Here is a 27,019-nt window from a genome sequence, read left to right as displayed (position 1 = left end):
ATAAATAAAAGAAATGTTCATGGAAACATATGCAAAACAAGCTGATGAATAAATGTTGGATTGTCCAAATATAAACAAGCTTTGATGCTGAACTGCAGAATGTGATTAACTGGATAATGCAGACATGAAGAGATAACTGTAAGGATTTGCAATGGAGTTTTGAGAGTTAACTGAGAGACTGTGAAGAATTATCCTTGTTATGACAACATAGCAAATATAAACAAGCTTTGATGCTGAACTGCAGAATGTGATTAACTGGGTAATGCAGACATGAAGAGATAACTGTAAGGATTTGCAATGGAGTTTTGAGAGTTAACTGAGAGACTGTGAAGAATTATCCTTGTTATGACAACATAGCAAATATAAACAAGCTTTGATGTTGAACTGCAGAATGTTATTAACTGGATAATGCAGACATGAAGAGATAACTGTAAGGATTTGCAATGGAGTTTTGAGAGTTAACTGAGAGACTGAAGAATTATCCTTGTTATGACAACATAGCAAATATAAACAAGCTTTGATGCTGAACTGCAGATTGTGTTTAACTGGTTAATGCAGACATGGAGAATTAACTGTAAGAATTGGCAATGGAGCTTTGAGAGTTAACTGAGAGACTGTGATGAATTATCCTTGTAATGACAACATAGCAAATAAAAGTACTGAATTGGGTTACTTGCGGGTTCCGGAGATCACTGTGAAACTGTAGTAGAAGACAAGGTGATGAATGGGTTAAATGCAGAGTTGAACAAACGAACAGCTGAGAGAAACAGAATCCTCCAGACTTTGAATGATAGGCAGACTGACAAGGTAACCTCATGCAGGACACTGGGAATCCAACTATTTCCAATAGGAGTGCAATTAACTGACAGCACAGCAGAGAGCCGGTGGATCTTTCAGCAGTGAAGGCTGCAGACGGACCTCTGGGAACGGAGGCGATATCTGGACCACGGGAATCACACAGGAATGCACGGAGAGAGCTCAGAGCTAGAGCACAGCTTTGATACAACAAAGCACTGGCCCAGAGTGACATAATCCCAGCCTACTTAAAGGCAGCACAAGCACGGGATTGGCTTACACCTGCCCACAGGTGTTGTCACAAGTGCTCAGTATTAGCTATTTGGTCTCCAACATGGCCACCTCCTATACAGCAGACACACCGCAGTGCCTTAGGCCATTTGGTCCCCGCACTCACAGTTCCCAGACTCTGCATTACCTGTGCCATTGATCACGCCGTGTCCCCACACGGGCGCACAGCACCGCGAGCAACCGCACTGGCAACGGATGAACCCCAGAACCCGCAAAGGTGAGAGACCGGTTCGTGACACACTATCATTTCCACCATTACCTTGGTGAAAATCCTCGGGGCCGTGGAAAGCCCAAGCGGCAACGTCTGAAATTGGCAATGACAATCCTGTACCGCAAATCTCAGGTACGCCTGAGGAGGTGGATATATGGGAACATGAAGGTATGCATCCTTTATGTCCAGGGATACCATAAAATCCCCCCCTTCTAGGCTGGCGATGACCGCTCTGAGCGATTCCATCTTGAACTTGAACCTTTTCAAGTATAGGTTCAAGGATTTTAAATTTAAAATGGGTCTGACCGAACCGTCCGGTTTCGGGACTACAAATAGGGTTGAGTAATACCCCCTCCCTTGTTGAAGCAGGGGAACTTTGACCACCACCTGTTGAAGACACAATTTGTGAATTGCATTTAAAACTATCTCCCTTTCTGGGGGAGAAGCTGGTAGGGCCGATTTGAAAAACCGGCGAGGAGGCACCTCTTCGAATTCCAGCTTGCAACCCTGGGAAACAATGTCTACTGCCCAGGGATCCACCTGTGAGTGAACCCAGATGTGGCTGAAAAGTCGAAGACGTGCCCCCACTGGGGCGGACTCCCTCAGCGGAGCCCCAGCGTCATGCGGTGGATTTTGTAGAGGCCGGGGAGGACTTCTGCTCCTGGGAACTAGCTGTGGTTGGCAGCTTTTTTCCCCTGCCCTTACCTCTGGCAAGAAAGGACGATCCTCGTACTCTCTTGTTTTTATTTGACCGAAAGGACTGCATTTGATAATGTGGCGCTTTCTTAGGCTGTGAGGGAATATAAGGCAAAAAATTTGATTTACCTGCCGTAGCTGTGGAGACCAGGTCCGAGAGACCTTCCCCAAACAATTCCTCACCCTTGTAAGGTAAAACCTCCATATGCCTATTTGAGTCGGCATCACCTGTCCATTGCCGGGTCCATAGGACTCGTCTAGCAGAAATCGACATAGTGTTGACTCTAGAACCCAGGAGGCCAATGTCTCTTTGAGCATCCCTCATATATAAGACAGTATCTTTAATATGACCCAGGGTCAATAAAATGGTATCCTTAACCAGGGTATCCAATTCCGCTGATAAGGTATCTGTCCACGCTGCTACAGCGCTACAAACCCAAGCCGACGCTATTGCCGGTCTGAGTAAGGTACCAGAGTGTGTGCAAATGGACTTTAAGGTAGCCTCCTGCTTGCGATCAGCGGGATCCCTGAGGGTAGCCGTATCTTGGGATGGCAGTGCTACCTTTTTGGATAAGCGTGTCAACGCTTTGTCCACCCTTGGGGAGGATTCCCACCGTACCCTGTCCTTAGCCGGGAAAGGATATGCTATATGAATCCTTTTGGGAATCTGCAGTTTCTTGTCTGGAGATTCCCACGCCTTTTCAAATAACTCGTTCAGCTCATGAGAAGGGGTAAAGGTTACCTCAGGTTTCTTTTCCTTATACATGTGTACCCTCGTGTCAGGGACAGGGGGTTCCTCTGTGATATGCAAAACATCCTTTATTGCAATAATCATATATTGAATACTTTTAGCCAATTTTGGCTGTAACTTTGCATCATCGTAGTCGACACTGGAGTCAGAATCCGTGTCGGTATTAGTGTCTACTATTTGGGATAGTGGGCGCTTTTGAGACCCCGAGGGTCACTGCGACATAGGGGCAGGCAGGGCCTGACTCTCTGCATAATTCCTGGACAGCTTTGTCCAGCCTTTTGTGCAATAAATTCACATTAGCACTTAAAACATTCCACATATCCACCCAGTCAGGTGTCGGTGTTGCCGACGGAGACACCACATTCATTTGCTCCACCTCCTCGCTAGGAAAGCCTTCTACCTCAGACATGCCGACACACGCGTATGTACAGACACACCACACACTCAGGGAAACCTCTTATCTGAAGACAGTTCCCCCACAAGGCCCTTTGGAGAGACAGAGAGAGAGTATGCAAGCACACACCCAGCGCTAATGACCCAGGAAAAAAAAAACACACTATATGTTTACCCAGGTAGCGCTGTAATTATCTATTTGTGCCAAATTATGTGCCCTCCCCTTTTTTTAAAACCCTCTTTCACCGTGGTAAGCAGGGGAAAGTCCGGGGAGCTTCCTCTCAGCGGTGTGCTGTGGAGAAAATGGCGCTGGTGAGTGCTGATGAACAAGCTCCGCCCCCTCAGCGGCGGGCTTCGGTCCCGCTGAAAAATTCAAAAACTGGCGGGGGATCTCTTTTATATACAGTGCCCAGCCTGTATATATGCTTATTGCTAGATTTGGAGGTCCTTATTGCTGCCCAGGGCGCCCCCTTGCGCCCCCCTGCACCCTTACAGTGACTGCTGTGTGTGTGCTGTGTGGGAGCAATGGCGCACAGCGTTACCGCTGTGCGTTACCTCTATGAAGATCTGAAGTCTTCTTTCTTCACATACTCACCCGGCTTCTATCTTCCGGCTCTGCGAGGAGGACGGCGGCGCGGCTCTGGGACGAACGGCGAGGATGAGACCTGCGTTCCATTCCCTCTGGAGCTAATGGTGTCCAGTAGCCTAAGAAACAGAGCCTAACATTAAAGTAGGTCTGTTTCTCTCCCCTCAGTCCCTCGATGCAGGGAGTCTGTTGCCAGCAGGCTCCCTGAAAATAAAAAACCTAACCAAAATACTTTCTTTCCAGAAAACTCAGGAGAGCTCCCTGTAATGCACCCAGTCTCCTCTGGACACAGTAATCAACTGAGGTCTGGAGGAGGGGCATAGAGGGAGGAGCCAGTGCACACCCATACCTAAAGTTCTTTCTTGGTGCCCATGTCTCCTGCGGAGCCCGTCTTTCCCCATGGTCCTTACGGAGTCCCCAGCATCCTCTAGGACGTAAGAGAAATTGTATTTACTGCCCTTCAGGCTGTGTATATAAGGTGTGTATGAAACATAAATGAATTGTGTGAATGTACACACACTTTGTTTAATGAACAAAGTTATTGAAAATATTGGCTAAAATTACTTTCAGGCTGTCTGTATAAGGTGTATATGTAACATAAATTCTGTGCTGAGACTTAGGTCCCATCGCCATGCTATCTCATTATGGTATGCAATTATTCAAAAATACGGAAAAATACGATATCCGAAATACCTCTGGTCCCAAGTATTTTGGATAAGGGATACTCAACCTGTATATTATATATATATATATATATAAATTATATATATATATATCAATCTATCTTGTGGCAGTAGTAATTGAATGTCCACACACATCTTGCTGAACCAGCTTGCTGTGATTTACACTGCGTTGCCCGGGTTTAAATTTTCCAGTTATTAAGTTATCACTGAGTTGGATGTACAGTAACTGTCAACATAGTCAATTAATTAGTAGGTTAATAGCTCTTTCAACACACCCATAAGGTGTCTACCCAGTGTAATTTTTGTTTTTGGTGTGTCGCCAGTAGACCTGATCCCCAGCTTTTCTTTCTGTTCAGTTTTATACTCCATGATTAAGCCACGTTTGGCTCCATGATTAAGCCACGGGCGAAATGCGCATCGGAGTGATGCGCCGGGAGTAAAGTGTGCTCTCCTGCATTACTGTCAATCATTTTCATATCAATCTTACATACTTTGAAGATGTCACTATTGTATCATATGGTTCTTGAGAATAATTGAGGCTGTATAAATCAATGTACCTAGACTCCAGATCATAATGTTAGGGCTTCTGTGAGCAGTAGCGTAGCTGCATAGTGAAACATAGACGACTGTCCTGGGCAGCGTGGCAACAGTTAGACGCTCTGTCACGGAGCGCTGTTAACAGCCTGTATATATTGTTGTGAAAATAAGTGAGCTTGCTTTGGTGAGTGCTGAACTTTCTGTTTGTATATTTTTAAGTAGGTGGCCATGGGCTACATGCACCCCACCCTATGAGTGGTGAGTGCAGACACTGCACCCCGCTTCTGGGGTGGTGAGTGCTGTGGTTTTATATTTGTTGGTATATTGTAGGGTTAATCTTTGGTTAACTCATTAACTGTGGCCACAAGCTTTGTTCATGCACCCCTATGCAAGCCCAATTATCTTAAACCTGAATCAGCTGTTCTTTAGCAATTTATCAGCCAGTGTCAGGTGACTAGTGTACCTTTAAAAGCCATGGAGTATTTGGCAGATACACAGTAAACCAAGTGGGCATATTTGCAGTTATATTATGTGTGACACAGTTGCTAGGTTTTAATTTTTGAGACTCTGTGATAGTGTAGGACCTGCATGAAGATGGGGTACCTTGGCGAGCGGTTTGCAGGCTTCCGTGCATTGGCCAATTCACTAACTAAACCCCCATCATTTAATTAATGATGTTGTGAAAATAAGTGAGCTTGCTTTGGTGAGTGCTGAACTTTCTGCTTCTTTATATATATATATATATATATATATATATATATATATATATGGAAAGAGTTTTTTTTAGGTAAGTGCGCTTATCCAACGTTCGAATGTTCCTTCAAAGGAAGGGGGCGCCAAATGTCAAAATATTAGGACTTAATTGGTCTTGGATAGACCGTATCAGTAGCTTTCTGGCAAAAACTTCATGCTCTATAGACACCTCCCAAACTTCTTTGGTGGCTGCTCAGTTCTTCAAGAAATGACCCGGGTATATTCAGTCATGCAATTCTGTGGAGGCAGGGGAGAAGAACAAGCGCCGTATGGTGTAGTATTTTAGATAAATGGGAAGTTTGTAGACACATATACGAATTGTAAGTACCGGATGAATTCTTGGAATCAGGCCTATCTGTCTCTCTTTATCCTCAGTGGCTGTTCCCCACCTGTTTGGTGATGTTGCTCAGTGTTTGGTATTTTTTTTTTTACTAATCAGGAATCACAGTCTGTCCTTTACACCACGACTACACCTCACTCTGCAATCTGTCCTGGATCCTGTGTCTTTTCTGCTCACTGGGATAAACAGCTCACCAGTACCAGTCCTGGTACTGGTGAGCTGTTTATCCCAGAGAACAGAAAAGACACAGGATCCAGGACAGATTGCAGAGTGAGGTGTAGTCGTGGTGTAAAGGACAGACTGTGATTCCTGATTAGTAAAAAAAAAAAAAATACCAAACACTGAGCAACATCACCAAACAGGTGGGGAACAGCCACTGAGGATAAAGAGAGACAGATAGGCCTGATTCCAAGAATTCATCCGGTACTTACAATTCGTATATGTGTCTACAAACTTCCCATTTATCTAAAATACTACACCATACGGCGCTTGTTCTTCTCCCCTGCCTCCATATATATATATATATATATATATATATAATAAGAATTTACTCACTGGTAATTCTATTTCTCGTAGTCCGTAGTGGATGCTGGGAACTCCGTAAGGACCATGGGGAATAGACGGGCTCCGCAGGAGACTGGGCACTCTAAGAAAGAATTAGGACTACTGGTGTGCACTGGCTCCTCCCTCTATGCCCCTCCTCCAGACCTCAGTTAAGTGCCCGGAAGAGCTGACACAATAAGGAAAGGATTTGGAATCCCGGGTAAGACTCATACCAGCCACACCAATCACACCGTACAACTCGTGATACTATACCCAGTTAACAGTATGAATAAGGCTCAGTATGAATAACAACTGAGCCTCACGAACAGATGGCTCAAAACAATAACCCTTTAGGTAGGCAATAACTATATACAAGTATTGCAGACAATCCGCACTTGGGATGGGCGCCCAGCATCCACTACGGACTACGAGAAATAGAATTACAAGTGAGTAAATTCTTATTTTCTCTGACGTCCTAGTGGATGCTGGGAACTCCGTAAGGACCATGGGGATTATACCAAAGCTCCCAAACGGGCGGGAGAGTGCGGATGACTCTGCAGCACCGAATGAGCAAACTCAAGGTCCTCCTCAGCCAGGGTATCAAACTTGTAGAATTTTGCAAACGTGTTTGATCCCGACCAGGTAGCAGCTCGGCAAAGTTGTAAAGCCGAGACCCCTCGGGCAGCCGCCCAAGAAGAGCCCACCTTCCTCGTGGAATGGGCTTTGACTGATTTAGGATGCGGCAGTCCAGCCGCAGAATGTGCAAGTTGAATCGTGGAGCAGATCCAGCGAGCAATAGTCTGCTTAGAAGCAGGAGCACCCAACTTGTTGGGTGCAGGCAGGATAAACAGCGAGTCAGTCTTTCTGACTCTAGCCGTCCTGGAAACATAGATTTTCAGGGCCCGGACTACGTCCAGCAACTTGGAAGCCTCCAAGTCCCGAGTAGCCGCAGGCACCACAATAGGTTGGTTCATATGAAACGCTGATACCACCTTAGGGAGGAATTGGGGACGCGTCCTCAATTCTGCTCTGTCCATATGGAAGATCAGATAGGGGCTTTTACAGGACAAAGCCGCCAATTCTGACACCCGTCTAGCCGAAGCCAAGGCCAAAAGCATGACCACTTTCCACGTGAGATATTTTAATTCCACGGTCTGAAGTGGCTCAAACCAATGTGATTTTAGGAAATCCAACACAACGTTAAGATCCCAAGGTGCCACTGGGGGCACAAAAGGGGGCTGAATATGCAGCACTCCCTTAACAAACGTCTGAACTTCAGGCAGAGAAGCCAGTTCTTTTTGAAAGAAAATAGACCGGGCTGAAATCTGGACTTTAATGGATCCCAATTTTAGGCCCATAGTCACTCCTGACTGTAGGAAGTGCAGAAATCGACCCAGCTGAAATTCTTCTGTGGGGGCCTTCATAGCCTCACACCAAGCAACATATTTTCGCCATATGCGGTGATAATGTTTTGCTGTCACCTCTTTCCTAGCCTTTATCAGCGTAGGAATGACTTCAACCGGAATGCCTTTTTCCATCAGGTTCCGGCGTTCAACCGCCTTGCCGTCAAACGCAGCCGCGGTAAGTCTTGGAACAGACAGGGCCCCTGCTGTAGCAGGTCCAGTCTGAGAGGCAGAGGCCAAGGGTCCTCTGAGATCATTTCTTGTAGTTCCGGGTACCAAGTCCTTCTTGGCCAATCCGGAACGATGAGTATAGTTCTTACTCCTCTCTTTCTTATTATCCTCAGCACCTTTGGTATGAGAGGAAGAGAAGGGAACACATAAACCGACTGGTACACCCACGGTGTCACTAGAGCGTCCACAGCTATCGCCTGAGGGTCCCTTGACCTGGCGCAATATCTTTTTAGCTTTTTGTTTAGGCGGGACGCCATCATGTCCACCTGTGGCCTTTCCCAACGGTTTACAATCAGTTGGAAGACTTCTGGATGAAGTCCCCACTCTCCCGGGTGGAGGTCGTGCCTGCTGAGGAAGTCTGCTTCCCAGTTGTCCACTCCTGGAATAAACACTGCTGACAGTGCTATCACGTGATTTTCCGCCCATCGGAGAATCCTTGTGGCTTCTGCCATCGCCATCCTGCTTCTTGTGCCGCCCTGTCGGTTTACATGGGCGACCGCCGTGATGTTGTCTGACTGAATCAGCACCGGCTGGTTTTGAAGCAGGGGTCTTGCCTGACTTAGGGCATTGTAAATGGCCCTTAGTTCCAGAATATTTATGTGTAGGGAAGCCTCCTGACTCGACCATTGTCCTTGGAAGTTTCTTCCCTGCGTGACTGCCCCCCAACCTCGGAGGCTTGCATCCGTGGTTACCAGTACCCAGTCCTGTATGCCGAATCTGCGGCCCTCTAGAAGATGAGCACTCTGCAGCCACCACAGCAGAGACACCCTGGCCTTCGGGGACAGGGTGATCAGCCGATGCATCTGAAGATGCGATCCGGACCACTTGTCTAACAGATCCCACTGAAAGATCCTTGCATGGAACCTGCCGAATGGAATTGCTTCGTAAGAAGCTACCATCTTTCCCAGGACTCGCGTGCAGTGATGCACCGACACCTGTTTTGGTTTCAGGAGGTCTCTGACCAGAGATGACAACTCCTTGGCCTTCTACTCCGGGAGAAACACCTTCTTCTGTTCTGTGTCCAGAATCATACCCAGGAACAGCAGACGCGTCGTAGGAACCAGCTGCGACTTTGGAATATTCAGAATCCAGCCGTGCTGTTGTAGCACTTCCTGAGATAGTGCTACTCCGACCAACAACTGCTCCCTGGACCTCGCCTTTATAAGGAGATCGTCCAAGTATGGGATAATTATAACTCCCTTCTTCCGAAGGAGTATCATCATTTCGGCCATTACCTTGGTAAATACCCTCGGTGCCGTGGACAGACCAAACGGCAACGTCTGGAATTGGTAATGGCAGTCTTGTACCACAAAACGGAGGTACACCTGGTGAGGTGGGTAAATGGGGACATGCAGGTACGCATCCTTGATGTCCAGTGATACCATGTAATCCCCTTCTTCCAGGCTTGCAATAACCGCCCTGAGCGATTCCATTTTGAACTTGAACCTTCTTATATAAGTGTTCAAGGATTTTAAATTTAGAATGGGTCTCACCGAACCGTCTGGTTTCGGCACCACAAACATTGTGGAATAGTAACCCCGTCCCTGTTGAAGGAGGGGAACTTTTATTATCACCTGCTGGAGGAACAGCTTGTGAATTGCCGCCAGCACTACCTCCCTGTCCGGGGGAGTAGCTGGCAAGGTTGATTTGAGGTAACGGCGAGGGGGAGACGTCTCGAATTCCAGCTTGTATCCCTGAGATACCACTTGTAGAACCCAGGGATCCACCTGTGAGCGAACCCACCGGTCGCTGAAGTTCCGGAGACGGGCCCCCACCGCACCTGGCTCCACCAGTGGAGCCCCAGCGTCATGCGGTGGATTTAGTGGAAGAAGGGGAGGATTTCTGTTCTTGGGAACTGGCTGTATGGTGCAGCTTTTTCCCTCTACCCCTGCCTCTGGGCAGAAAGGAAGCGCCTTTAACCCGCTTGCCTTTCTGGGGCCGAAAGGACTGTACCTGATAATACGGTGCTTTCTTTGGCTGTGAGGGAACCTGGGGTAAAAATGTCGACTTCCCAGCAGTAGCTGTGGAAACGAGGTCCGAGAGACCATCCCCAAACAATTCCTCACCCTTGTAAGGCAAAACCTCCATGTGCCTTTTAGAATCCGCATCACTTGTCCTCTGCCGAGTCCATAATACTCTCCTGGCAGAAATGGACATTGCATTTATTCTAGATGCCAGCCGGCAAATGTCCCTCTGTGCATCTCTCATGTATAAGACTACATCTTTAATATGCTCTATGGTTAGCAATATAGTGTCCCTGTCAAGGGAATCAATATTATCAGACAGGGAATCAGACCACGCTGCTGCAGCACTGCACATCCATGCTGAAGCAATAGCAGGTCTCAGTATAGTACCTGAGTGTGTATATACAGACTTCAGGATAGCCTCCTGCTTTCTATCCGCAGGCTCCTTTAAGGCGGCCGTATCCTGAGAGGGTAGTGCCACCTTTTTTAACAAGCGTGTGAGCGCTTTATCCACCCTCGGGGATGTCTCCCAACGTACTCTGTCCTTTGGCGGGAAAGGGTACACCATTAGTAACTTTTTAGAAATCACTAGTTTTTTATCAGGGGAAGCCCACGCTTCTTCACACACTTCATTTAACTCATCTGAAGGGGGAAAAACCACTGGTTGCTTTTTCTCCCCAAACATAATACCCTTTTTAGTGGTACCTGGGTTAATGTCAGAAATGTGCAACACATTTTTCATTGCCGTAATCATGCAACGGATAGCCCTAGTGGAATGTACATTAGTCTCGTCGTCGTCGACACTGGAGTCAGACTCCGTGTCGACATCTGTGTCTGCCATCTGAGGTAGCGGGCGTTTTTGAGCCCCTGATGGCCTTTGAGACGCCTGGGCAGGCACTGGCTGAGAAGCCGGCTGTCCCACAGCTGTTATGTCATCGAACCTTTTATGTAAGCAGTTGACACTGTCGGTTAATACCTTCCACATATCCATCCACTCTGGTGTCGACCCCGCAGGGGGTGACATCACATTTATTGGCACCTGCTCCAACTCCACATAAGCCTCCTCATCAAACATGTCGACACAGCCGTACCGACACACGGCACACACACAGGGAATGCTCTGACTGAGGACAGGACCCCACAAAGTCCTTTGGGGAGACAGAGAGAGAGTTTGCCAGCACACACCACAGCGCTATATAAACAGGGATTTACACTACACAAAGTGATTTTCCCTATAGCAGCTATAATACACAGTATTGCGCCTAAATTTAGTGCCCCCCCTCTCTTTTTTACCCTATTGAGCCTGGAAACTGCAGGGGAGAGCCTGGGGAGCGTCCTTCCAGCGGAGCTGTGAAGAGGAAATGGCGCCAGTGTGCTGAGGGAGATAGCCACGCCCCTTTTTCGGCGGGCTTCTCCCGCTCTTTATATTAATATTATGGCAGGGGATTTTTACACATATATAGTTTATTAGACTATATTATGTGTTTTTTGCCATTTTAAGGTAATCTAATTGCAGCCCAGGGCGCCCCCCCCCCAGCGCCCTGCACCCATCAGTGACTGGAGTATGTGGTGTGCATGGGGAGCAATGGCGCACAGCTGCAGTGCTGTGCGCTACCTTAATGAAGACCGGAGTCTTCAGCCGCCGATTTCTAGGACGTTCTTCTTGCTTCTGGCTCTGCAAGGGGGACGGCGGCGCGGCTCCGGGACCGGACGACCGAGGCTGGGCCTGTGTTCGATCCCTCTGGAGCTAATGGTGTCCAGTAGCCTAGAAGCCCAAGCTAGCTGCAAGCAGGTAGGTTCGCTTCCCTCCCCTAAGTCCCTCGTAGCAGTGAGTCTGTTGCCAGCAGATCTCACTGAAAATAAAAAACCTAATAAATACTATCTTTACTAGGAGCTCAGGAGAGCCCCTAGTGTGCAACCAGCTCGAGCCGGGCACAGATTCTAACTTAGGTCTGGAGGAGGGGCATAGAGGGAGGAGCCAGTGCACACCAGTAGTCCTAATTCTTTCTTAGAGTGCCCAGTCTCCTGCGGAGCCCGTCTATTCCCCATGGTCCTTACGGAGTTCCCAGCATCCACTAGGACGTCAGAGAAATATATATATATATGTATATATACATACAGGTTGAGTATCCCTTATCCAAAATGCTTGAGACCAGAAGTATTTTGGATATCGGTTTTTCCGTATTTTGGAATAATTACATACTATAATGAGATATCATGGTGATGGGACCCAAGTCTAAGCACAGAATGCATTTATGTTTCATATACACCTTATACACACCGCCTGAAGGTAATTTTAGCTAAAAATTGTAATAAATTTGTAAATTAAATAAAGTGTGTCTACATTCACACAATTCATTTGTGTTTCATATACACCTTATACACACAGCCTGAAGGTCATTTAGTACAATATTCTTAATAACTTTGTGTATTAAACAAAGTTTGTGTACATTGAGCCATCAGAAAACAAAGGTTTAACTATTTCACTCCAAAGAATTCTGTATTTCGGAATATTTGGATATGGGATACTCAACCTGTGTATATATATATATATATATATATATATACACACACACATATACATATTATACATACACATATACATATTATACATACATACATACACAAGAAACATTAAACAAGCATTGTTGGATGCATTCTATATATTTTACTTACAGAATCTCCAGTCTTTGCAGAAACAAAGAAGCTTCCAAGACCATTTTCTTGGCAAAATCTCTGGTGTTTATCTGCTTTTACTGTTCGCATGTGCTCCAAATCAACTAAAAAATAAATATGCGGAATAAACACAGGAACATATACACATATATAGATATACACATAAATATATAGATTTTTTAAAGCAATAAATGATGTCAATCCTCCTGCATTGTGCCACATTTTGATACTTTGATGCGCAGCCAATGCAGGAAATTAATAAGCAGTCTTTTGCAGTTTTATACATTGACCAAGATAAAAAAAAACCCTGTATCCTGCTTTCTTCTAGTTGCTCACACGCAGGTTTATACATCTGTGAGATACATTTGAGACATAACTGTAAATTCTTTGATCTGAAAATAGCAAAAGCATAAAATATAGCTGCACAGTTGGCTGAAATCAACACATTCAGTGTACATGAAATGTTTCATGGAGCAGCTGATGAGGAAATCGCAGTATGTACAGGCTTAGCGTGTAATAAATACATAACTGTAATAAAGCTGGAAGCAGGTGCCTCTTACTTGTGGTGGTGATCAATGCAATATATACGGACATTAAATAAATTATAATTATTTTACAAATCAAGTAAACGTAGCATGACCCACATCTGGGTACCATGGCTATTTTGGATAGGGAAGCAGTTATCGTTGTACCGCACATACAGTAATCATGTTGTAATTTGCGTATAAACGGATGTAGTCAAAATGTCCACAGTTATGAGGTCAACACTGACAGAATGTTAGGTGAAATGTCAACATTGTCAATTTATTGGGATTAAAATTAGGCGGTGGGCAGAAGAGTTAGGGTTAGGCATGGGGTGGAGGTTAGCGTTAGGCACTAGAGGGAGGGTTAGGAATTAGAGTTAGGGCAAAATACTCAACAGAACACCAGAACATTGGAGGTCTGACCTGTAAATGATCATCACATGACCACCTGTAAGTCAGCACTGGAGCCCCAGGAACAATACAGATGGGTCCACGGTTATCTTGGCTAGTTTGCTGCGCCTAGGCACAACATGGTTTATTAACATAAACCCTTCATCTATTGTTCTCAGATGCAATACAATACAGAGAACAATACAGCAGGGGATTAAGTCATTACAGCAGGGGATTAAGTCTGACTACCCAGTCTCAGTTAATCCTATTAAAGGTCAAGATAAACATGGACCCATCTGTATGTCGACACTCTAACATGTTGACATTTCATCTCTGTCTACATGATGACTTTTGACAGGGTCAATGGCGACACTATGATTATGTCAACATGATGAATTTCGACACTGTGAATGTCGACATATTTTATCACACCCATATCAACCTTATCAACATTCCAGTGCCTGCATTCCGGGATCAACACAGCGACTGTCGATCGCGGAATGCAGGCGTTGGCATGTCAACAAGGTTTATATATGCTACTTACAGCATGGATTGCCATATTGGCAGCACAACTTTAAACATGTTGCTTTACCAGCACATTTACAGTTGTAATGCTGATCCAGTTATCATGCTGTAAGTAGTATGTTAACCTTGTCGACATCTGCATTCCAGGATCGACACAGTCACTGTTGAGATAGTGACTGTCGATCCAACCTACCAGTCCATTTTAGTTAAGTTTCCATCTATCCCTATTGTGCTACATTGCTCCCGGTTACCCCTGTACATCAGTGGTGTGCAACGTTTTGTGGCTAAAGCTTTGTTTCCCATTCTGACTTATTCTCTGCTTTCGCTTAAAGAAGAGAGAAAGGCTTAACTGAGGCAGTCTGCACACTGCGGGGAGGTCATGCAGCACATCCAATCAGAAGATGAGAATGGACGGCAGTGAATTCTGCACCACATCAGCCTAAGAATGATCTCATTGAAATCAATTAAGTCAATATTAAGCAACCCACATCTTCTGACGACCCTAAGGTGGAGCTATATTAAACACCCTAAAGAGCTAAGAAGTGGGCAAGTTGCACATAGAAACCAATTCGCTTCTACCTAGCTTTTAGCAAGTACCTTCTCTAAAATAATAGTAAAAGTGGATTGTTTGCAATAGGCAACTTTTCCAGTCTTTATGACTATTGATGCATCTCCCCCTAAGTAACATGGGAGCTCAGCCCAGGGCCAAACTAGAGGACCTGCCTAATTGTGAGGGAGACCCCCCACTAACCTCTACTTAGGGGGTTCTTCTACCGAGGCGGAAGATTAGCACACATTATAAAATGACATAAAAAATATATAAAAATGTTAAAACATCACAAATAAATATATACAGTATGCAGTCTTTCCTTTCGGAAAAATCAGTTGATATAAAAGTTCGGCCGAGTCATACTGTGCTAATTAATGCTGCAGTTAGGTTTAACAGTATTTATGTACCAGTTGTTTTTCCAAATCAAATTCCTGCGGTGGTACACATTCCGCGTAAAACACACTACCGGACTGAGCATATGTTAATGTCTGAGATATTTTCATGTGGATTTAGCCAGCAATGTATAGGCAAAAAAAAAAAAAAAAAAGGAGGAAATGCTGTGTAAGCTCTTTAGAAACACTTGTAGCAGTCAACATACTTTATTTCCAAGGGCAAATGTTAATCCCATAAGCCAATGCTCCAAAAAAGTTGTATTAAAACAGAAAATGCATAATTTAAGTGTGAGGTATATTATTTAGTTTTTACTATTATATACCCACTGGAACGGGAGCCAAGCCTAACAAATAATGCCATGTTTCATAGGAAAGGGTATGGCTCTCGAGCAATGAGCAGTTTTTATTGTGCACATTCCAATTTCTCCAAATCTGATCCTGAGGTGACTGGAAGCTACACTGAACAGTTTCTCCTTTTATTGCACTGCAGTCTTTATAATGGTGTTGACTCTATGCCGTCAAATTATAGGGCAAATATATTCACAAGCGTTTAAGGACAACCAGGCTCTTTGAGTAAATAAAAGGGGGGCTGGGGGGGGGACGGGACGGGACCTTAAACTGATTTCCTGAGGAAGGGACCCAACTGACTTGTAAAAACCTGTAAATTTGCAAATCTAGTAAGTCTGCATAATGGTGTCATTTGATTATCAACTAAAATGTTCACTTACTCCATAAAAAGCTTTATTTAAAAATGATATTGAAGGTCTTTAATTTGTACTCTCTGGGGACATATGTTATTCTTGCAAGGCATTCCTAAGTCATACTTCACGGTGTGAATTAGCTAACAGGGCTTTTCTGCAACATGCTGCGGCATCATAAAGCGTTGCTGGGTTAGCCTGGCTACGGCTCAGCAGCTTCGCATTTTAAAAGGACTGTAACGAGCAAGAGGACCGCATTTAGTGTTTTGTGAAGAGGTCATTGGTATCAAACCACGTAAATGCATTTACAGATTATTACACAAACGTAGCCTTAAAAGAACACTACATAAAATGGCGAAGAAATTTCCAGCATAGACTTAAAAACCAATAATAAAATAAAAAGTGTAATTATGTTATTTCTTTACCATGTAACACAGAATGGAAAGAGTACCCTAAAACTATGTACAGTAGCGATGGTTTTGTCCCATAACTAGTACAGGTAATTTCTGTTACCAGATAACCAGTAAGCCAATCCTGGAAATAAAGATTATTTAATGGATTTATTATTATTTTTTTATTACCAGTTATTCATATATCGCACACATTTTCCGCAGCGCTTTACAGAGAATATTTGGCCATTCACATCAGACCCTGGCCCAGTGGAGCTTACAATCTATATTACCTACCTCATACAGACACAGTCACATTCACGCTAGGGTTAATTTTCTTGGGAGCCAATAAACCTACCAGTATACTTTTGTATTGTGTGAGGAAACCAAAGAACCCGGAGGAAACCCACGCAAGTACGGGGAGAATATACAAACTCCACACAGTTAGGGCCATGCTGGGATTTATGTACATCAGGTTTTGATGTATACTGTACCTTACCAATGCAACACATTTGCTGGGATGTAATGAAGTCAGAGTTCGACGGTTGTGTAGGATGGCTTTTTTTTTTTTTTTAAAGGGGCAATCATGTACAAGGTTAAACCGTACATGATTGCCCCTTTAAAAAAAAAAAAAAAGTCTGAGTTCAGCCAGCATCCCGCGCGGCTGCCGAACATGGACTTCATTACATCCGGCCCCCTGTGACAAACGCAATAGTAAAGGCAGACTGTATATAGTGGTTGGTTATATATGAGTGTAAGTGCTCAGCGGAAACACCATTAACTGGGCTGATCTAATGGGTGTGGTTCATTAGGTCGACCTGTTTGCATGTCGACCTAATGACCATGTCAACCTAATGCATGTCGACCTTCAGTGGTCGACCTAATGCTTGTCGACCTAACGACCGCCTCCCTATCTAATAGCTTTTTGCCTGCTCAGTGGAAATTAGTATGGCATGACATGATACACTATGTCAGTGGTTCCCAAACTTTTATGAATCACGGCGCTCTAGAGAATTGTTTTCACTGCACCTCCTAGGCCAATCGTTTCTTACTGAGGAATTTAGAAAGAAATATTAAATTACCGTAAGTAAATTGTGTTTATATGTCATCCTTAGGTTCAGTGAGGGACAGGTTTCTGTTTGTCCACATATTTTATTATTGGAAGCCACCACGGCACCCCTGCAAGTCTCCCAAGGCACCCCCAGGGTGCCACGGCACACAGTTTCAGAACCACTGCACTATGTGTCTGTTTTTTGTCCCCAGTAACTTGTGCATTAATAAACTAGATTTTCAATAATGTTTTTCTAGACAAGTGCCACTATGGTGTATAATAATAATAATAATAATAATACTACTATTATTATAATACCTGTAGTATTATTATTGTTAAAATAATATAGGTACAAATACCTATTATTTAGATATCTGTAATATAATGTTAAAGGGCTGTACTGTGTTTGTCAAGCGCAGTGGGAGCTGCCCACTAACAGCTCGCACTGCGACGGATGGAGTGAAAGGGTAGCAAGGAGTAAGGGGCAAGGGCGGGAGCTGTGGATCGGCCAAAAGATGGGCACCTCATTAGAGAAAGTCTCAGCAGAAGTCATGGTCATATTGGGACAACCAAAAAAGAACTTGGTGAAAAAATACTCTGTAGCCGATATGTGTGGGGCGACAAAACCGGCAATTGACGGGTCATAAACGCTAGTTAATGATACAGCTATATGTTAATACAAAATAGGTCACATTTATTCTTTCAATTTCTACTATTAACCAACGCAATTCCACCTATTCTTGTTTTTTTAAGGAAAACTCTGAAATATGTATGTCCTGAGTATAAAACCTCCCGCATGGAAAGAAGTCCCAGAAAAAAAGTAATATTTCAAATGTGTTCAATAGTTAAACTGTAAGGGCGAGCCATTAGTAGAGGTTTTAGATAAGACAGAGCTAGAACAATAAATCCTTGGGTGTAATGGTACTTGCTTACATTAGGACAAAGGCAAATGGCATTTTTAAATAGACAAAGGGTGAATTACTACAATCATACACATCTTTCTCTCCTACAAAGTACCCATTGGATTAGTGTGTGACATATATGAACAGGGTAGAAATCTTACATTGATTTGTGCATAAACAGCCTTATAATGACTGTGTATAAGACTCTGAAATGTTATAAACAACTTATACAGCAGCAAATCATCTAGCGCAGGTAAAAGAAAACTATATGCATTTATTATATTTATATTTCATGGAAGACAAGCCACCACACTTACTTTTTTTTTAAAAGTAGTTTATCAGTTTCAAAAGCAGCTACAGGTACTGTATGTCCTGCAAAACAATATATAATACTTTGTATACAGATGAGCGATTCAAATTTGATTGGTTCTTCCCGCCAAGTTCTGAACTGAACATGTGGCAAAACCTTATTTTTTCAAAATTCTCAGCTATCGCTCGTTATTGATCGCATATAAATGACATGCAATCCAAAACAAGCCAGATCTGAGCTTTCCGTAAAAATTAAATGTTTCCTGGTTTTCAGTTTCAATATTGGCAGGCAGGACTAACTACAATCCAAACCGATCATCTCTAATTTTCATAACTTGCTCTTTAATATTTTAATTATCAAAAGAAAAAATATTAAAAGGACATTACACCAAAAACAATGTATACTTATGATTGTGTTATGAAGATATTAACATGTCGATTAACACAATTGTACACCCTGTGAGTGAGAACAGCACCATTTTCACCAATCCTATCACCACTGTTGGATGATCCTTAGGGGGGAATTCAATTAGTCACGGTAATTTACCCCGATAGCCGACACAATCTGGGATTTTGTTTCATCTGCCCAGGGGTAGGAGAAACAAAATCTGTGATAAGTGCATTCTTTTTTTGCAGAAGTGAAAACACATGGATCTGAGAACTTATTCCGGATTCTGTGTTTTTCCCACAATAGCGGGTAAATTTTACCACGAAAAAAGGGGCATTAATTGAATTGCATGATAAAGACATTTGGTAAAAAATATCACGATTAAGCCTGGTTTTTTTCTTCTGTTAAATGTACTGCGATCAATTGAATTACCCCTTTAAATAAACGGAGAACCCAAAACTCCTTTCCAAGCTAATATGCAGATAAATTAAGTTTGTTAAATACTTTTCAATAAGCCCATCTGCATTGCTTGTATTGTGGTGTGCTAAATAAAATTCTGGCAGGCAGCTGGTCTATTTTATGTGCTGAAGAGTAGTCTTTAATTGATAGCACACATCACACATTAAAAGAAATCATCTAAACATCTAAATAAGAAACGAAGCATGTAAAACACTTGTTTACAAAATAATGCCCAATAAAGATAAACAAGTGTAAAACCTAAGAAAAAGTTTAGATTTTTGCTGTAACCTCCAACTGTTTTCCAGTCCTTCCTTTTTAGAAGGTAGACACATAATGAAATGAATCGTTCGGCTTTTTTGATGCAATTTGCAGAGCTCTTCTGATTGACATGTAATTACTGATGCATCAGCTTCACTTAACTCATTCTCTCTCCTTAACCTTTGCATAGCAAAACATAAGCAAAGGGCTTTTGAGTCAGACTGAATGACTGACAGCCAAATGTATCCCAAATTATCCAAATACTGCCACTGCTCATTAATGCACCCCTGTTTGATTAATCACACCGGGTAATGCATTTAGTGGTGTCATAGAGGTTTCTTCATCAGAAAACAAAATGTTTAGGTACATATGTCGCATGAATTCTAGGACGGACCCGTAACTCCTGGAGTGCCTGGTCTGTCACACAGGATCACTCACAAAGCAGTTTCATGAAAAAGAGTCAAGTAAACATTTAAACTAAACACTAACCTAAACGCTGTACAAACTGAAACTTACTAATGAAAACAACTCCTTGGACTGAATCGGAATAAACCGCCTAGTTAGGTCTCTCAGCACATGTGTTTAAACCTATTTGGATGGTAAACTAAAAGCATATACATTTTATACTCGCAATAAAATAATGTTATAAAAACACTGCTGTGGAATAGAGTGTGTTCTGCTATGATTTGTGGGTCCGAATCTCTCCCCGCAAAGTACTTGCAGCTGTTCATACAAGTTGTGAAATTACATAATGCTTAAATAATGACCTATCATGATTAGCCCACACAGGAATGACAAGTAAAATGCACTAATAATTTATTAATTTGATTTACATGTGCTTAAAATTATCTACATATTTTCTCTTCTAAAAATACACAGGGGGTCATAGTTTGAAGGACCAAGGATATACCAATTTCTTTACTACAATCTTTATTTAGCATTTTTTCCATGGGGTGCAAATCATACAAAAATCCCCATGGATTAGGATTTATTAGCAGGCCATAGAATATTTTAGGGTTGTTTTTTATCACTTCAATTTACACTTTTTGTGGGGATGCCTTTGAAGACATTGTAGATTAACCAGATTGAGTTCAAACCATTTTCACTTGTTTTGTATAACTCAGTACCAATGGGCTAGTCCAATTATCTGATGGGTAATGTTAATTGAACTTGATTATCCTCTTTGTAAGTGGAGTTCTTGGTCATATTGTTAGAAGTTTTGAAAGTGATGACGTCACCGTGGCTACTGGCCAACTTATATACAATGAAGCAAAGTAGTGTGCTCAAGTTAGAAGAACACAATGCTAAATAAAGTATCTACAGTACACATATTCAGCTAGCTTATAGAATAACCAAAGTGTATTCAAGCAAACTAATAGAAAGAATAAATGGATCCGGTATAATATACCGGCAGACGGGATGGTGGCTGTCAGTATAGCGACAGCGACATCCCGTCTGCCGGAATTCCGGCAGCAAGTCCCCTCATGGGCTTGATGCACTCTCTTGCCAAGGGTCTATTCCCACTCGGTTGGTGACGTGGACTCACCAACTGAGTGGGAATTCTGGGCGGGTGTCAGGATTCTGGCCTCCATTATAATGTTGGCTGTCAGGATCCTGGAGTCGGTATCTAGAACGCCAGGATCCAGACAGACGGTGTTTTAACTGCATCCCTAATAAATCCTTCTATCACACCATAGAGACACCAAAGTAACCAACTGAATCCAGTTTCCATTGACAGTCCCTGGCTTTTAAAGTTTTGAAATTGACCATTACATTTTTATATAATATCAAAATGCACAGATAATGAATATTATTTTTACACCAGCTGCAGAAATATGCTGCGCACCAATTATTAGGCCATGGTGGCATAAAACCAGGGCCATCGAGAGCAGCCACGGGCCCGAGTACTGAGAGGGGCGTGGCCACACCCAGGGAGCACAGGTGGCATCAGCTCTTGCACAGAGGGACATCTTAGCAGCTGACCGGGGTTGACTGATATTTTCTACAAAACATACAATAATGATAATTCAATTGCAGCACATTGATCACCAAAGTATGATCTTTTGCTTAGTTTCAAGATTTTTATTTTTTATTATACATTTATCGTCTGTGGAGGGGTTAACATTACCATACTTTAAATATGTATTGAATTTTTATAATAAGCAATCAAATAAGTAAAATTAAATGAAACTGGAGTAAAGTGGCAAAGCTGAGCTCTTGGGGAATAATGTTATTGTTATAGTTATCAGGTAATTATGACAGAATCAAAAAGATTACGGATCATAAAATGTCAATCGAGAATTTCAAAGCCTTGAATGATTGCCAGTAAAACTAGCTCATGAGGGAACAAGAAAGCTAAAAACTAGCAAGTCTGCCCAAGATTTATTAAATATTCACTTTGTTCCGAGATGGAAATAATCTAGCAATTAAAAAAAAAAATTTTTTAGCACAGATCGCGGACATTATTTTTTTTTAGTTATCAGGAAAACATCTTGAGCGTTGATCTGGTTTTACTCATTTTAGACAAACTATGTGTCACATTAACAACCTCCAGGAAGTTAGTCCAAACACAAAATAAACTGTTTATGCCCTTGCTCAGATAGATAGCATGACAGATTGTTATTAGTTGTAGACAGATGAAACACATTAATTTGATCATGAACGTGTGTTTATATTCCAGCTGCCATGTACACTCCAATCTGACGCCTCATTACAATTATATGGATACAAATAAGATCCAATCCATTGCGGTCTCTGCTACATGCTACAAATGAACATACACTAATGAAAACAGATTCTGACTTAGAGATGTACTGTGCACAGTACAACTTCATGTTAGCAGGTTAGAAGGTTATATGACTTTCTAATGCTAGTTACACACATATACAATAGTCATCCCGTTCTCCCGAAATCAGGTGAACAGTCGTTAATTGTATAGGTGTGTATACATTGCAGATGCAGATGCATTCGCTGATAAATGGCTTATAACGCTCCTGCACGCTCGGAACCAGGAGGTAGCATCTCATGTGCTGCACAGCCGACCTTCCGATCCCTATAGAGAAGTCGCTTACCTCCCTGCTGCTGCCGCTTAACAGGGTTCACAGCTTGATACACACCGCTTGGCTGACTGGGAGCATTTAACCCAATCAGATGGGGATCGAACAGCTTAAAAAAATAGGACTTCATTATAGTTTTATGTGTACAAAAATTATTTATTTCCTTCCTATTTATCAAATTTCTTTCAAATAGTGAGTGTGGGCTCTTCTATTGTTCTTGTCCAGCAAAGGGTGAGTCTTTATATTTTGTAAATGGATCCCTGCATCACAAATACACTATGTAGGCAAAAGTGATTGGACACGGACAGCAAATAGATCAACTAGATTTTATTGACATCAGTACTTTGTAGGTCCACCATGTGCAGTGATTACTGCAGACATCCTTCTTGGCAAACTGTCCACAAGTTCACAGCCCCACAGCATAACGCCATCACCTCCATGTTTTACTGTAGGCACTGCACACTCTGGCATCAGACATTCCCCTTGTAATCTCCAAACCCAAACATGTCCAGCTGATCTGAAAAGTGTAGATCGTGATTCGTCACTCCATAACACTCGCCACCATTGTTCCACTGTCCAGTTTTTGCTCTCTTTACACCATCATAAGCACTGGGCTGCATTCTTCTTTGTGATTAAAGGTTTATGAGCAGCTGCTTGACCATAATATCCAAGTGCCTGGGCCTCCCTACAAGGTGTTCTTGTCGAAACTGGCACTCTACCCATTTTATACCTTCACGAACACGTGCCTGCTGCAGGAGCACACTATTTTGCTTGTGTGGGCGTGTCCAATAATTTTTTTCTAAGGGGTCGGTTCAATTCGGCAACAGATGAATAGCGCCGGGAATTAGCTCAATTGTCGGGAATTCTTCTCTCACCCCCGGGTGGTGAGAGAAGAAAACCGACAAAAGTGCTGGCGCGAGGCTGATTCTGTCTGGAATCAGCATCGCTGCGGGTAGTTAAGTCGGAGAATGCCCGTTCTCCCGACAAAACTACCTGTTAAGTCGGCGAGAACGTGCATTCGCCAACTTAACTTTAGCTGAATTGAATAGCGTCGGGACCTAATTCCCGGCGCTATTCATATGTTGCCGAATTGAATCGACCTTTAAGTGTACACACAAATTTTTGGATTGAATGCAGCTAGCTTACCCTAGATACAGTGTGTATCTATACATACATACTGTTTATTATGGTATATATGTGTCACCATACTATCTTTCAAATGAATGCATGCTGCTTCATAATTTGTATAGCAATGTCCTAAAAATGTGGAAAAAGATTCAGGTGCCTGTCATGGAAAGAGGGTGGGGAAGGGGGTATGGTATCCGTTCTCTAGGTTGACCACACTTAGGTCGACATACATTTGGTTGACCACTATTGGTCGACATGCATTAGGTCGACATGGTTTCTAGGTCGACATGACAAAAGGTTAACATGAGTTTTTCAACATTTTTTTAATTTGTGAACTTTTTCATACTTTACGATCCATGTGGACTACAATTGGGAACGGTAACCTTGCCCGAAGCATGGTGAGCGAAGCGAGATATGTGATGGGACACGTTGCACTAATTGGGGTTCCCGGTCACTCTACAAAGAAAACAACACCATTTTTTAAATTTAAACCCACGTCGACCTTTTGTCACTTCGACATTACTCATGTCGACCTAATGTTTGTGTCAACCTATTTTAAGTGTCAACTTAGTTACTGTCGACCAATAGTGGTCGACCTAGACACTGTCGACCTAAGTGTGGTCGACCCTTTGAACCACACCCGGGAGTATAATGCTTTACATTTGAACAGAGAAACAAAAAAAAATTAGTTTAACATTAAGCAATATATTTTACCTCCATGGTCTGTATCTAAACATTTCAATTTGGGGATTTAGTGGTTCCTCTAAATTAATAACAACAGCTGTAGGTCTACTTGCTGACTTGTAGGCCCATAAACCTGAGGTCTATGGAACCCAATAGTGCCATTAGAAATTGTGATATGTACATTTTACCTATAATATATGTACAATAAACTTTAATGTTTTTATGAAACATATCCACACTTTTACAACACCACACAAAATCTGCAGACTAGTTTTTTTTTTTTTAGAAGCTTAAAATTACATAAGCCAAATCTTTGTAAAAATGTTGACCTTTATTTTCATGGTGCAAAATGTAATCTACATTTGAAAATAAACTATAAAAGGCATAAATAAATGTAAGTCTTTATTAGGAGATTTGTCTTTTTCACCTAAATTATCCTAATGCTGGGTACACACGGTAAGATTTTGGCTATGTTAAGATATCCTACACTATTTCCCTTGAAATTCCCTGAGCTCCTGAATAAATGAAATAGTGCATACACACGGTAAGATATAGCATAAGATTTAGCAAAACAGATTTAGCATAACATATATCATAAGATATGGCTTCTCACTTTATTGTGATGACTCAAATTGGATACAATAGCGTACGTTACATACACACAGTACAATATGCACTGGATAGTGAACTATCTAGCTAAAATTGAGCTGCATGTTCATCCGACATACTGTAGAACATCGGATACGACCCGCGGGAGCGATCCCTACACTATATCGCATACAATATAGTGCGTATACAAGGTGCAATATAGTCTACTATATCGCACTCTAGCTAGATAGTGTGTGATATAGTGCAAAAAATTGCGCCGTGAGTACCCAGTCTAACAGTGCTGAGTGTGGGGCCAAAATACAATCTGGATTAATCAGATTAAGAAAACATTGTAAACCTTTATTTTAACTCAGCAACAATATGCTCCAGCAATGCTTACAAAGCACACTGCAGAGAGTCAGCTGATCTGTGCAATTATTACACTAGATCTAGTTGTTGCCAGGTGAAGATATAGTAACTAAGGTTGAAAAAAGACAATTGTCCATCGAGTTCAACCTATTTGTGGTCTCCTATGCAGTCTTATTATAGGACTAATTATTTTTATGTTAGGACTAGTTATATTAACTATAATGCGTGTCTACACACCATAACCCTTAATATCTTTATCCAATAGGAATTTATCTAACCTATTCTTATATCATTTATAAAATGCAGGAACTTTGGGAAGAAAAGTAGGTGGTTAATAGATAAGACGGTTACAAGGTCAACATTCACTAGGTTGACAAGGTCAAAAGGTTGACCGTCAAAAGGTCGACACGAAAAAAGGCCGACATGAAAAAGAATGACACGTGTTTATGTTTTTATAACTTTTGCTGCATTTACTATACATGTCATAGGGGTATATGCAATTGCGGTCGAATTCCCGAAATTGTCGAATTTCGGGTCATTTTCGACCAAAAAAAAAAAATCGCCTATGCAATTCAGTGCTTTCCGACCAAAAAACGGACTTTCAAAATTCGACTTTTTGAAATTCGACTTTTTGCAAATTCGACTTTTCTGCAATGATACAAGTGCTGCAATTCGACCAAAGCATATTCAATTCAAGTTTGGAAATTCGACAGCAGTGCTTTTAGACAGCAAATTCGTCATTTTCAATCCGCCACACTTTGGAGGGTGAAAACAAATAAAAAAATTTTAAACATGTTTTTTTTTGTGTTTTTTTGGGGGGGAATAGCAGATCTATTTATATTAGAAGGGATTAGGTACTTTTTTTTTTTTTTTTGGAGGCACAAATATTATTTATATATTTTTTAAAATATTATATTTTTTTTATTTTATGCTGGAACGGTGAAATCATAAAAAAAAAATGGCGTGGGGTCCCCCCTCCAAAACATAACCAGCCTCGGGCTCTTCGAGCTGGTCCTGGATCTAAAAATGCGGGGAAAAAATTGACAGGGGATCCCCCGTATTTTTAAAACCAGCACCGGGCTCTGCGCCTGGTGCTGGTGCCAAAAATACGGGGGACAAAAAGAGTAGGGGTCCCCCGTATTTTTAACACCAGCATCGGGCTCCACTAGCTGGACAGATAATGCCACAGCCGGGGGTCACTTTTATGCCGTGCCCTGCGGCCGTGGCATTAAATATCCAACTAGTCACCCCTGGCCGGGGTACCCTGGGGGAGTGGGGACCCCTTCAATCAAGGGGTCCCCCCCCCCAGCCACCCAAGGGCCAGGGGTGAAGCCCGAGGCTGTCCCCCCCCATCCAATGGGCTGCGGATGGGGGGGCTGATAGCCTTTTGTGATAATAAAAAGATATTGTTTTTCCAGTAGTACTACAAGTCCCAGCAAGCCTCCCCCGCAAGCTGGTACTTGGAGAACCACAAGTACCAGCATGCGGGAGAAAAACGGGCCCGCT

At 42.6% G+C, this 27,019-nt stretch overlaps 1 protein-coding gene across 2 annotated transcripts in view; it reads right to left on the bottom strand.

Annotated features, from left to right (window-relative positions):
* The window catches only part of RAB28 (RAB28, member RAS oncogene family), a 379,144-nt gene that overhangs the window by 36,459 nt on the left and 315,666 nt on the right, over nt 1–27,019 (bottom strand). For both annotated transcript variants that reach the window (XM_063922968.1, XM_063922975.1), the window contains exon 5: nt 12,854–12,957. In XM_063922968.1, coding sequence (XP_063779038.1) covers nt 12,854–12,957 — 104 coding nt within the window. The remainder of the gene's footprint in view (nt 1–12,853; nt 12,958–27,019) is intronic.

Source organism: Pseudophryne corroboree, chromosome 1, assembly GCF_028390025.1.
Source record: "Pseudophryne corroboree isolate aPseCor3 chromosome 1, aPseCor3.hap2, whole genome shotgun sequence".
In the NCBI taxonomy this organism is placed as follows: domain Eukaryota; kingdom Metazoa; phylum Chordata; class Amphibia; order Anura; family Myobatrachidae; genus Pseudophryne; species Pseudophryne corroboree.
This window is presented reverse-complemented; position numbering and strand designations above follow the sequence as displayed.